The 14080-nt window shown below is 40.3% G+C and overlaps 1 protein-coding gene across 2 annotated transcripts in view; it reads right to left on the minus strand.

Moving 5' to 3' along the window:
• Nucleotides 1–14080, minus strand: part of ABCB11 (ATP binding cassette subfamily B member 11) — a 65924-nt gene that overhangs the window by 37292 nt on the left and 14552 nt on the right. For both annotated transcript variants that reach the window (XM_029910493.1, XM_029910492.1), the window contains exons 8-13: nt 13195–13319; nt 11042–11216; nt 7799–7912; nt 6772–6882; nt 3612–3737; nt 1478–1681 (exon numbers count right to left, since the gene is read on the minus strand). In XM_029910493.1, coding sequence (XP_029766353.1) covers nt 1478–1681; nt 3612–3737; nt 6772–6882; nt 7799–7912; nt 11042–11216; nt 13195–13319 — 855 coding nt within the window. The remainder of the gene's footprint in view (nt 1–1477; nt 1682–3611; nt 3738–6771; nt 6883–7798; nt 7913–11041; nt 11217–13194; nt 13320–14080) is intronic.

Below are 14080 nucleotides of genomic sequence, written 5' to 3' on the forward strand. Positions count from 1 at the left end.
GGGGTGGGGCGCAAGGTGGAAGTTTCGCCTAGGGCGCGAAACATCCTTCCACCGGCCCTGCCTCCTCAGTTTTCTTTTTCTCAAGACTAAACATGCCCAGTGTTTTTAACCTCTCCTCAGAGGTCAGGTTTTCTAAAACTTTTATAATTTTCATTGCTTTCCTCTGGACTCTGTCCAATTTGGCCACATCTTTAATAAAACATGGTGCCCATAACTGGACACAGTACTGCTGCTGAGGCCTTGCCAGAACCGAATAGAGCAAGACAGTTGCCTGCCATGCCATACATACAACACTCCTGTTAATACATCCCACAATGATATTAGCCTTTTTTGCAACTACATCATATTGTTGATTCATATTCAATTTGTGATCCATTATAACCCCCAAATCCTTTCAGCAGTACTATTGTCTAACCAGTTATTCTCCATTTTGTGATTGTGAATTTGATTTTTAATTCTTAAATGTAGTTAGAATCATAGAAGATTAGGGTTGGAAGAGACCTCAGGAGGTCATCCAGTCCAACCCCCTACTCAAAGTAGGTCCAACACCAACTAAATCATCCCAGCCAGGGCTTTGTCAAGCCGAGCCTTAAAAACCTCTAAGGATGGAGATTCCACCACCTCCCTAGGTAACGCATTCCAGTGCTTCACCACCCTCCTAGTGAAATAGTGTTTCCTAATACCCAACCTAGACCTCCCCCACTGCAACTTGAGACTATTGCTCCTTTTCACTTGTCTATATTGAATTTCATCTAGTTGATTTCAGACCAATTCTCCTATTTGTTAAGGTTGTTTTGAATTCTAATCCTGTCCACCAAAGTGCTTGCAACCCCTCCCGGCTTGGTGTCATCCACAAATTGTATAAGCATACTCTCCACGCCATTATCCAAGTCATTCATGAAAATATTGAACAGTACCAGATGCAGGACTGAGCCCTGCAGGACCCAATTAAATACCTTTCCCCAGTTTGACAATGAACCATTCATAACTACTTTTTTAGTATGATCTTTCAACCAGTTTTGCACCCACATTATAGTAATTTTATCCAGACCACATTTCCCTAGTTTGCTTATAAGAATGTCATGTGGGACTGCGTCAAAAGCCTTACTAAAAATCAAAATATATCACGTTCACTGCTTGCCCCCCATCCACTATGCCAATAACACTGTCAAAGAAGGCAATTAGGTTGGTTTGGCATGATTTGTTCTTCACAAATCCATCGCTCGCTATTCCTGATCACCCTTTTATCCTATAGGTGGTTACAAATTGATTGTTTAATCATTTGTTCCAATATCTTTCCAGGTATCGAAGTTAAGCTGACTGGTCTATAATCTTTGGGTCCTCTTTTTTCCCTTTTCGAAAGATAGTAGTATGTTTGCCATTCTCCAGTCCTGGTCCTGGTTGCAGAGGGAAAGAAAGAGGAATTTGCTCACTATTCATCAAGTTCTGATGAAATACTTTAACAGGCAAAATTTACCAGTGGCAGATCCATGATAAAGTTGTAGGCGTTGGCTTCCTTGGCTGCTTTGATGATGTCTTCCATACTAGCATCATCACGGCCATAGCGAATGTTCTCTGCAATTGTGGTAGCAAACAGGACTGGTTCTTGCTCAACAATACCAATCAGTGAGCGCAACCACTGAATGTTAAGGGAGCGAATGTCATGGCCATCAAGGGTAACCTACAGAAGAACACCAGTTAAAAGTAAAAGAGCAGCTGATCTCACAGTGCTGTGACTCTACAGCCTCAAATGGAGTTACTCCAGAGTCATTCTGGTACAAGAGAGCTCAAAACCAGCCTTATTTGGACTACAGACTATAGATTCAAAAATAAAACTATAAAAAGAAATAATGAGAAGACTGGGCTCAACCCGGCAAGAAGATGACTACTTCCCACCCCCCAGTGAAGTAAATAATGATGTTTGCTATTCTGTATCATATAAATCTTTAATCAAGATTGGATGTTTTTCCAAAAATATGCTCAAATAGGAATTAATGCAGGGAAATCCTATGACCAGACTTTCTGATCACAGTGGTCCCCTCTGGCTTTATAATCCATGAATCTACGAAAATCTAAAGATAAATCGCTTCCCATTAAAAGTTTCACATTTGACTTTTCATGCTAATTCAGAATGAATTTTTTTCCAAAACTGACATTTTAGTTCATTTGCCTCAGTTTCTTATACCTACATCTCAGGGGTTGGTTATGAGAACTAATCCGTGTTTATAATAGAGCTGGTGGAAAGATTTCAACTGATTTGGTTTTGGGATGAGAAATGGACTTTAGAAAATAGAAATTTTTCCAAAAAGAAAATAAAGGATTTTTAAAAAATGTTCAGGTTGTTGTTTTTTTACAAAACTGGAAAATGAAAATTTAGGGTTTTTTTGTTTGTTTTTCAGTTCTATATCCCCCCTCCTCATTTTCCTTCTCCCCCTCCTTTCTTCACTGGCAAAACAGAAGAAGGGGAAAAAAGGGGGAAAGGGAAATAAAGGGAGGGGAAAAGGAACAATGAAAACTAAAAAAATGTGAAAAAGAAAATGTTCAAAACCAGACATTTTTGATAAAAATGTTCACAAAAATAACTGAACAAACATAAATTCATTCTCTATTAGCATAACTAGGACATGAGGAAATTACGGAAAGATCACCATAATATGATTTAGTGAGAATTTGTTTATACTTCACTCATCCTTTGACTCTTTTACGTTCAGTTACAGAGCACCATTTATGTGATTTATACCATTAAGCCAAATGTTAATGAAATAAGAATGTTTATATATTAAACATATCTGCTGTTGGTAATAAGACATAGCCAATCCATTCAGCATATACTGTAGCAGTATTATAGGTAAAGCTACGTTTTTTTTTCATAGAGGTCATGGAAGTCACGGAATCCGTGACTTCCAGTGACCTCCGTGACTTCAGCCCGCAGTGGCTGGGAGCTGCAGGGCGTCGGGGGGACTCTGGAGCTCCTGGCCGCCATGGGCATGGGGGAACGTCAGAGCACCGAGCCCCCACAGGCGGTGGGGGTCTCCAGAGCTCCCAGTGGCCCCCCGCAGCTGCCCAGCCACTAAGGGCAGTGTGGGGACCCCGCAGCTGAGCTCCCCATTTTATCATGGGTATTTTTAGTAAAAGTCACGGACAGATAATCGGCTTCCATGAATTTTTCTTGAGACCTGTCCGTGACTTTTACTAAAAATATCCGTGACTAAATCTTAGCCTTAATTATAGGATAATGATTAAGTGCTCAAGACTACATTTCTCAGGATTTAAAACTGTTTGTCACTTCTGGATTCCCTACCCTAAAAACGACCTTTATATACATAAGTGCAGTTCTCATTGAAGCTTAGCATTTAATTCTTATTTTGTAGGGAAACCACTTTTGTCCTCACTAAAAACTTCTTTTCTTTCCCATAAATATTGCTGATTGTATCATTCAGGAGACTCCAGAACAGAACTAAACAAAGCATTCTGCTCATTTCCTCAGTCACTGTTTCTTGGAATGGATTTTTTAAAAAATCCAGAATCCTGCTTCCCAACTTTGAGTAAAAACGATGATACCCTTTAAAGTGAATAAGGTTAGAGAAACCTTGCTGGAGTGAGACACTCACCATGCCTTCAGTAGGGTCATAGAACCGCTGGATGAGCTGCACTGTGGTGCTTTTTCCAGCTCCACTGGGTCCAACAAAAGCAGTTGTCTCCCCTGATTTAATAACCATGCTAAGATTATCCAAAATCTGAAAGCACAAGAGAGACCATCCATTGTAACTACAAAATTCCTGAAGCCAAGCAGATGGACTGGAAATCATCATGTATTGCTTTCATCTTAAATGAAGAGGGGAAAAGAGAACCAAAGGATTTTTAAATAAACTGAAAAGCTTGATATTAGAGTTCGTTAAGAGCATTATTTTCCATGAAGGCTATACAGGCAAATTCTGATTTTTGTTGGTTATGTCTGATTCCCACTGAAATAAAGACGAGTTGGATACATCCTAGAGGATAATTTAGCTCTAATACCTTTTGACAAATGCTGCATATGTGTTATGAGTACTTGCTAAAATCTACATGTTATGTTTGCACCAAAGACATTGTATAGAATAATATGATACTTAATATGCTGCTGTGTCTAGAAGTGGCTGCATTTATTTGTTTGCCCAATAATACTCTTTTCAAGCAGATCTTGTCACAGCAGCAGTGAAGCAAGAGGACATACAGCCAGTGTTTGTTTCCCTCTTCCTAGCACTTTACAGTATAATGCACTGCACTTCCCCAGGACAATGGGAGAATTAAATTATAAAATCTCTTCGCTCATTTTGTTTTACTACCTTCTATCCTATTTTTGCATAAATTTATAGAACTGTATAATTGATTATGGAGCTCTGAAAAATAAAAGGAATCCAATAAAAAGTGGAAACATGGACAAATTGCTAAGGAGAAGTACAAAAGAACAGCACAAGCCTCTAGGGACAAAATCAGAAAGGCTAAGGCACAAAGTGAGTTACACGTAGCAGGGGACATACAAAGTAATAAGAAGAGATTCTTTAAGTACATTAGGAGCAAGACAGCAGGAAGAAGGAAAGTGTAGGTCCTCTACTTAGCAAGGAAGGAGATCTAATAACTGATGGTGTCAAGAAGGCTGGAGTGTTTAATGCCTATTTTGCTTCAGTTTTCACTAAAAAGCTTAATGATGGACAGATAATAGTTAATATTAATTGCGCTGAGTAATTAATATTAACAACAAGGGGGAAGGATGCAAGACAGAATAGGGAAAGAACAGGTTAAAGACTATTTAGATAAATTAGATATAATCCAATCAGCAGGGCATGATGAAATTCAACTTCCGTACTTAAAGAACTAACTGAAGTAATCCCGGAACAATTAGCAATTATCTTTGAGCACTCATGGACAATGGGTGAGTTCTGGAGAAAGGCACACATAGAGCAACCTTTCAAAAGGGGATAAAGAGGACCTGTGGAATTATTGACCAGCCAGTCTAACTTCAATATTTGGAAAGATAGTGGAACAAATGATTAAACAATCCATTTGTAAGCACCTTGAGGATAATAGGGTTATAAGGAATAGCCAGCATGTATTTGTCAAGAACAAATCATGCCAAACCTACCTAATTTCCTTCATTGACAGGGTTAATGGCCTAGTGAATGGGAGGAAGTGGTGGACATGATATATCTTGACTTTTAGTAAAGCTTTTGACACACATGACATTCTCATAAGTAAACTACGGAAATGTGGTTTAGATTTCCATACCATAAGATGGGTGCAAAACTGGTTGAAAGACCATACTTGAAGAGTAGTTATCAATTGTTGACTGTCAATGTGGGGGAGGTATCTAGCAGGGTCCCGGAGGGGTCAGTCCTGGGTCCAGTACTATTCAATATTTTCATGAGTGACTTGGATAATGGAGTGGAGACTATGCTTATAAAATTTACGGATGACACCAAGCTGGGAGGAGTTTCAAGCACTTTGAATGACAAGATAGAATTCAAAACAACCTTGACAAATAGGAGAATTGGTCTAAAATCAGCAAGATGAAATTCATTATAGACAAGTACAAAGTCTACATTTAGGAAACAAAAATTAAATGCACAACCACAAGATGGAGAATAACTGTCTTAACAATGGTACTGCAGAAAGGCTCTGGGGGTTATATTTGTAAATCACAAATTGAATGCAAATCAGCAATGTGATGCAGTTGCAAAAAGGGCTAATATCATTGTGGGGTGTATTAACAGGAGTGTTGTATGTATGACACGGGAGGCAACCGTCTCGCTCTATTCAGTTCTGGTGATGCCTCACCAGATGTGGCCAAATTGGACAGAGTCCAGAGGAAAGCAATGAAAATTATAAAAGTTTTAGAAAACCTGACCTCTGAGGAAAGGTTAAAAACACTGGGCATGTTTAGTGTTGAGAAAAGAAGACTGAGGGGGGACCTGATAGCAAGCCTTTGCCAGAGGATGTTGTGAAGGCCAAGACTATAACAGGGTTCAAAAAAAGAACTAGATAAATTCATGGACGATAGGTCCATCAATGGCTATTAGCCAGGATGGGCAGGGATGGTGTCCCCAGCCTCTGTTTGCCTGAAGCTGGGAATGGGCGACAGAGGCTGGATCACTTGATGATTACCTGTTCTGTTTATTCCCTTGGGGACACTTGGCAATTGTCCACTGTTGGAAGACAGGACACTGCGCTAGATGGACCTTTGGTCTGACCCAGTATGGTCATTCTTATGTTCTTATGTCTGCACACATATGTTAAGGGCTGTTATGAAGAGGACACTGATCAATTGTTCTCAATGTCCACTGATGGTAGGACAAGAAGTAATGGGCTTAATCTGCAGCAAGGGAGATTTAGGATAGCTGTAAGGAAAAACTTTCTAACTATAAGGATAGTTTAGCTCTGGAATAAGCATCCAAGGGAGGTTGTGGAATCCCCATCATTGGCAGTTTTTAAGAACAGGATGAACAAACACCTGTCAGTGATGGTCTAAGGGAGGGAAGCAGTATGCAGATGAACCCAACTGAATTTTTGTGAGCTTATAGTCTACAGAAAAGAATTCTCATAGATGTGCTGGAAATGAAAACTACACAACTTCTAACACTGTTGACACCAAAATAATTAATTGCCTACTTTTAAACAAAGGGCTTGTGCTTTTGGAAAGTAAGCTCTAACATAGGAGTTTACAGATTACTGGCATAACAGCATATTCTATTTAGTTACAGTAAATTATTCAAAAGAGGAATGATGAATAATCACCTTTACTTCTGGCCTGGATGGGTAATGAAATGTTACATTATGGAATTCAATTTCACCTCTTATTTTATCCAGCTTGTAGCCCTCTTCTGACATGCAGTCAATGGTAGGTTTCTAGAGTAGAATTTGTCATGTTATTTATTTGGTGTTAAACAACCGAGACTTTGCTGCAGTAGATACAGTATTCCTTCCAACATACAAAACAATGACATTTCAGTTTGTACAGCTCTGGGCTGTACTCCAAAGCAATACAGACTCTGCTACAGGAGCATAAGACTCTAAGCTAAAGTGACAATGTGGTTGTCACCGGTGAGGAAAGTTGGGAAGAGAAATGACTTCTGCATGGGGCACACAGCCATCTCTCTCAGTCTGTTACGTTACGTCACTGGGGATAATCCATTAGAAAGGCTGGGTGTGTGTCATGGCAAAGCATAAGAAATATTGTGGCTTTGTCATGGTAAAAAAATTCAAGAAAAAGTCACAGCACACAATGGTATAATTATGAGTAAGTTCACTTTCTATTAGAATCATGTTAAATAACATATGAAGATAGCATAACAACAATTAAAAACACAAACTTCTGTTCTCATCTAAACACACAGACAGGCTTTGGGAGACAGAGCCTCAGCTGGTGCAAGGCAGCATAGTCCATTGACATCAATGGTGCTATATCCATTTACATCAGCTGGAGATTTGGTGTTTCCTGGAGCTTGGCTACAGTATGAATATTAAGACCTTCTTCTGAGCCTTTAGCCTTAATTCATAGCTGATCATTAGCTGCACTTATGAGACCTGAGCATGAAATATCAGTGTTTGGTAAAAACTTGAATATTCATAAACAAAACATTTAAAGATGTCAATTTGATGCCCTCTTTATAAATTGCAGCTAGGTCTTTTTCTTGTGCAGTCAGCTGTTTCTTAATTACCCTCATTTTTCTCATTTACACTGCCAATAAAAGCCTACCCTGCGTGGGGCTTATTTAACTATTTTTCACAGCAGACTGACAGAGCTTAGGAATTCCATACTTACTTTATCTATCGTCTCAAAGATGTTTGTTGCAGCCCCGCGGCCAGTGGCGAAAGCCTCCAAACAAGGAGAAGCCTGACCAAGACTTAAAGCACCTATTAAGACTCCAAAGAAAACCTGAAAAAACATGGGAAGACATTAACTGCTTTACATTAATTTTTTTCTTAGAGCTTAGAAAACAACCTGGTACCACCCAGGTGGTAACTAGATAAGGACTGAGCCTTCTGGACATGTTTGGGGCCAGCAAGCAGGATTGATGCTCCAATGCTTGAAAACATATAGGACAGCATGGTGATGTGCCCTCTGTATTTGGAGTTTTAAATGCATTGCGTTACTTGGTATTATGCTCGATCAGCAGCTTTAAAATACTCTTTGGTTGAAGTACTGTTGCTGTTAATGTGGGACCGATGGCTGTATATCTATCACACCTGCAAACCTTGCTACAAAGGCAGGTTCCTGCCTCTGAGAGGATTCCCCCCCTCCCTACATAAAAGTGCCCACAGCAGTAGTGCCTATGCCATCAGAACCCATACTCCACCTGCCAGTGCTTGAACTGAGCAAGTGTGGGATGGGACAGCGTGCAGACCCGTTGGGTAGAATGCTGTATCACTTCATAGCTGCTGTATTTGTGGAAGCCGCAACTCCACTCCTACAGCATACCCACATTTCTCCTCTGGTTTTGCAAAGGAATGCTGTTGCAGCAGCTCACCCCAGCCCTACCCAATGAGAGTGTTCTTCCCCAACCCTAGCCAAGAACCTAAGGAAGGAATCACTTGCTGATCACCCCTTTCTGAAAATCCAAGGATCGTGTCCTTTTGCGCTAAGTCACGGTAGCATGAGAGGAGATCTGACATGGGATCTGAAGAAAGGCCGTGTTTCTTGTGCAGCATCACTAGAGAGCTCAGCCAGCAGGGGCGAACACCAGTGGGCTGAAGACACTGCACTCCACGAGCCCAACAGGACCTGGCAGGGAAGCTGGGGAGGATGCCAGAATGCTGAAAGCATTTGCCAGAACTTGTCTTCACTGGGAGCTGTGAGTGCTCAGTCCCTCTGAAAATCAAACCACTTTTATTAAGGTGCATAAATCTACATTTATGTGCCTAACTGTAGGCACCCAAGTCTGAAAGTGCTGGTCATTGTAATCAGGGGCGGGGAACTCAAAGAATAGGACACTGGAGGACAGAGATCATAAGATCATAAGAACAGCCATAATGGGTCAGACCAGAGGCCCATCTAGCCCAGTATTCTGTCTTCTGACAGTGGCCAATGCCAGGTGCCCCAGAGGGAATGAACAGAACAGGTAATCATCAAGTGATCCATCCCCTGTCGCCCATTCCCAGCTTCTGGCAAACAGAAGCTAGGGACACCATCCCTGAACATCCTGGCTAATAGCCATTGATGGACCTATCTGCCATGAATCTATCTAGTTCTTTTTTGAACCCTGTTATAATCTTGGCCTTCACAACATCCTCTGGCAAAGAGTTCCACAGGTTGACTGTGCGTTGTGTGAAGCAATACTTTTTTGTTTGTTTTAAACCTGCTGCCTATTAATTTCATTTGGTGACCCCTAGTTCTTGTATTATGAGAAGGAGTAAATAACACTTCCTTATTTACTTTCTCCACACCAGTCATGATTTTATAGACCTCTATCATATTCCCCCTTAGTCGTCTCTTTTCCAGGATGAAAAGGCCCACTCTCATTAATCTCTCCTCATACTGAAGCTGTTCCATACCCGTAATAATTTTTGTTGCCCTTTTCTGAACCTTTTCAAATTCCAATATATCTTTTTTGAGATGGGGTGATCACATCTGCATGCAGTATTCAAGATGTGGGTGTACCATGGATTTATATAAAGGCAATATGATATTTTCGGTCATATTATCTATCCCTTTCTTAATGATCAAGGAAGGGGGAAGGCTTCTTCATTACTTTGCTGCTTTTATTTCAAGGAACTGGGCAGTAATATATTCTATGTAATATTAACCTAGTACGTGTTCTTCCTATTGCTACAGTACAAATTGTCCTCATTAGAATTAAACGTTTGTTTAGAACTTATTTTGATTTATGCTGTCCCTTCTTGGCTATGTGGTAGCTTGATGTAGCAGATAATGAATATGCCCTTTGATTCTGGCCCACCTTTTTGCTCTGTTATGACTGATCAGCTTGGAAACAATTAAAAAATGTGAAAAGGATTATGTGTAACCATTTACATTAGTTTGGTGATGTCTGTGGAATTCTGCAAGAAGCAGTCAAGGACTCCGCTAGCCTTCTGAGAACAGCAGACAGGCATGTGTAAAGGAGAGGCTCGCAGGGTGTGGCAGGTAAACTCGATTACCAGGGGAGAATGAAAAATACACAGGGGCAGATTCTCCTCTCATTCACACTATTATAAATCAAGACTGAACTCATCCAAGCTACACTGCTGTAAAATCAGAGTAAGCAAGAGGGAACCAGGCCCAATGGTTTTGATTATAACAAGGGAAAGCATTGCTTGGTTAACCCTTGCTGAATTAATTGGATGGATGTTCAGCACAACCTCTCAGTGACCCGGAAAGGAATATTTGGAGACTGGGTGTATATGTTCAGAGTGCTAAGTGAGAAATTTGAAGCAAAAGAAAGATGATTGACAACTCGGAAAGCAGAGAAAAGAAGGCGGCACTGGAGATATTCCCTTCCAATGTTGGCTGCAGTTTGTCAGTTCCCTGCTGGCTGCCATTTACCAGTTGGGAATGCGGAACTACAGTTATTGGGTGCAAGTCAAGGAAATCTCTGGCGGGCTTTATCACTGCACTGACCTGTTAGTGCCAAGTGCAATTTCAGGTTATTCCATCTGAGGGCCATCTGCCAGCAGTAGAGAATAATTAAAATATCTAAGGATTCAGGTTCCATAACATTTAAACTACTGGTATCTAGAACAGCCATTCTACTTCACCTAACAGCTTCCAGAGCTGCATAAAAGTTGGCACAGTGTGCTTCCAGCACACCACTGCAAGAACCAGAGTTTGAACTTTACAGACAGAAATAGCAGCTGAATCCTGGAGTAGTGGAGAAGAAGGTTCAGGGAAAAAATAGGGTGATTTGCCATTTTATATTTGGCAACTAAATAGGAGAGCAAAGAGCAGAAAAGAAAAGCATGGTCAGACAGCAGTCACCACTCTGAAAGCTAGGTGATAACTAACGTACGTGTTCAGGGACAGTTCTGAAAAACGATCAGATATGAAAGGAGCAAGTATTATAACCAGTACCTGTAAGAGAGTCCCAGGTGAATACTCATCTTCTTCAAGGACAAGTTTTGAGCCATACCAAAAGGCTAATGCATAACACAGGAAGATTATGAACCAGATGTAACCAGTGAAGAATCCCATTATCATTCCTTTTCTAATTCCCCAGCGCTGGGCAAACACTAGGTTTTTATCATATCTAAGGAAAAAATAAAAATGAAAGTGGACGAAGTGCATTTAACAGAAAACTAGGATGAAGAAAGACCAGTACAATGAGGCTGTTTCATTTTCCTTCAGTAATACAGTGGATACCATTAAAAATATAGCATTTACTACTCTGCAGTAAGGGCCCCGTGCTGCTCTCACTGAAATTAACTGCAAAGAGGCTAATGATTCCAATGGCTGTAGTAGCAACCTCAGACATTAAAATTGTAGAATGTCCTATTATAAGTATAGGAAAATATCACAATTACTGCAACTACCTGCCCAAAAGAATTTGTGTTGTTCTGACGTAGGAGAAGTTTTGGATAATTTGTGACAGATCTGCAACCATGCTGTATTTTAAATTAGTTTAAAAGAGAATTGCAGTATAATACCATCAACTCACTATATCTAATTACAAAGAGTAAATCATTGAAAAAAAATATAAATAATCAAGTTAAACAGGAATCTGCCATCTTGGCAGTCTGGTGATGCTTGAAATGCATCTAAGACAAGCAGTTGACACCAAGGTTCTATTAATGTTTAGGGTGGTTTGTTGTTGTTATTGTTAAAGAGAATGGTGAGGTTAAAAATTGTACATTTAAAAAAAATGTCTTTACTAGACCTGGGTGAATAATGGGAAAAACTATTCATGAATATTTTGGCAACTTCTAAATAAAATTTTGTTTTGACTGTTCATTACATTCCATAAGCTAAGGTATATTTATACAGATATTTTCAGAAAGCAAATTTTGGTGACTAATAACGCTTCACATTATTAACATGAAGGATTTTTTTAAAAATCTAATTTACTTTTAAGTATTTATACTGTTCATTTATATTTGTAGTTTTCCCAATTTAGTCAACAAAAATAGGCTAGTCAGTTTCACAAGTGCTTGTAATCAATTCCCCTTTCCCTTTCTCAGGCGCCATAATGCTATATTTGGCTTGCAAGCAATGTAAGAAATGTATGTATGTGTTTTCAGATACATTCCTTACATCATTTGCAACCCACATAGAATTTTTAAAAAATCATGGAATCATTTCTATTGGGTCTTCAGCAAAAACCTTTATTTTGGAGCACATTGAGCTGAGCATCCTTGATTTGTTTAAATAATGGCTCATATCTGCTGTGGATCACTGCAGTAATTAAAACTTGTTAATTTCTAAACAATTATATAATTACAGTACTTCAATCAATCTGCTGCCTTTTTCACATATTCAAATACTGAGTTTCCAGTCTTTCAAACAGGCTGCATTTCCTTCAAGTCATTTCTCATTGAAAGACACCTACACTACTCCATCTTATGGAGATATTGTAACCGTATTTCTAAAATCTCTTTTGAAAAGCTCATTTTAAAGACATAGATATATTCTTATTTTATAAACAGCTGTCTTTAAGTGGGAATGACAACAGGGATAATGGCTGTTGTATTGGCAAAGTGGCTTTTGCTATTTAGAGCAATGTGGATGAAACAGTACAGTATGCATCAATAGCTAGCCATTTGGAATGCTAATTCAAAGAAATAAAAGAGAGGGGGGCTGCTGGAAGGGCATTTTCTGCAAGGACCCTGTGGCTGGAACTTGCCCCCCTGCTTGGCTTGAAATAGCCTGCCCTTGATGACTTTCCAGGAACACTGAAAAAGCCACATATTTGCCAGGGTTTGGGGGAAGGCTGAAAGTATGTTCCTGGAGGTGATGGGCAGGTGGAAAGGAGTTATTCTGCTGCTGTAATTCACTGGCTGGCTGAGTTATAAGGTGTTAAAGTTTATGATTGCATGATGTTGCTGGCAGGCTGAGTTTATGGGTTAGCTACGTGTATGTTTTTTGAATGCTGTTGGGTGGTCATTATTTTGTAGTGGTCAGACTAATTGCCAGGGCCTGGGAGTTTATGATAACCTTTTTTTAAAAAAAAAACAACCTATTGTTTCAATCTAAAGAAATAAGAAACCTCATAGAAATGTGACCGAACAAACCTTTCAATTTCTTTCCTCTCCCCACCAAAAGCAGCCACTGTTCTGATTGATGACAGCACTTCATCAGCCACAGCACCAGCTTTTGCGTATGCCTTTAACTCTAGGCCTGTCAGTTTTGCCACAGCCTAAAAAGTCATAAGAAGTATTAGTGGCAAAATATTATCCTGCTCCAGTTTTAGTGCTTACAGTACCGTGTTTAACCAATCAAGCATTATCAGCAAGCACTCCTCATTGTCAACAATACTAGCCAGACTTTATGTCTCCCCAGCGTACTCTAAGCAGAATTTATAGACCTCAGATTTTTATTTGTATTTCCCCCGAATCTTCTGTGTTGTCCTGTTCATGCACTAGCCCCCACTAGCATGTGGCCACAATGTACACCTGCACTCTGGGCAGCATGGCCATATCCCATTGCCAACTGCTTTGCTGAATGTGAGAGTCACTGGGGAGAGCAGCTGACAATGAGTGGTTTCCCATTCTCCTCCTTCCTTGCTCCTGCATGGCTCTAAGCAGCTCTGGGAAGGGTTAAGCAGAGTTAAGCAGCAAGGGAAGGAGTAACAGAGGATGCCAGCTGGAAGTAGAGAGGAGCAGTGGCTGTAAACTCCAGGTGCCACCCAGTTTCCAGTGCTGAATCACTCTTCAGCTGGGCTGACAATAAGGAGTGGGAAAAAGCAGCAAGCAGCTACTTCAGAGTTTCCCACCTGCTTGTGTATCTGCTCCTGTTGCCAATAGGGCAGCCATAGGAGTAGCTTAAGTAGAGACCTCAGCACTCCCTCTTTGTTCCCTTGTGGCAGTCCTTAGCAAAGCCACTGGAGACCAGATGCATGAGCAGTGGCAGGTAGGGTGACCAGTTAGCAAGTGTGAAAAATCAGGATGGGGGTTGGGG

The sequence above is a fragment of the Terrapene carolina genome, unplaced genomic scaffold (genome assembly GCF_002925995.2).
Source record: "Terrapene carolina triunguis isolate 2854851 unplaced genomic scaffold, T_m_triunguis-2.0 Scaffold62, whole genome shotgun sequence".
NCBI lineage: Eukaryota > Metazoa > Chordata > Testudines > Emydidae > Terrapene > Terrapene triunguis.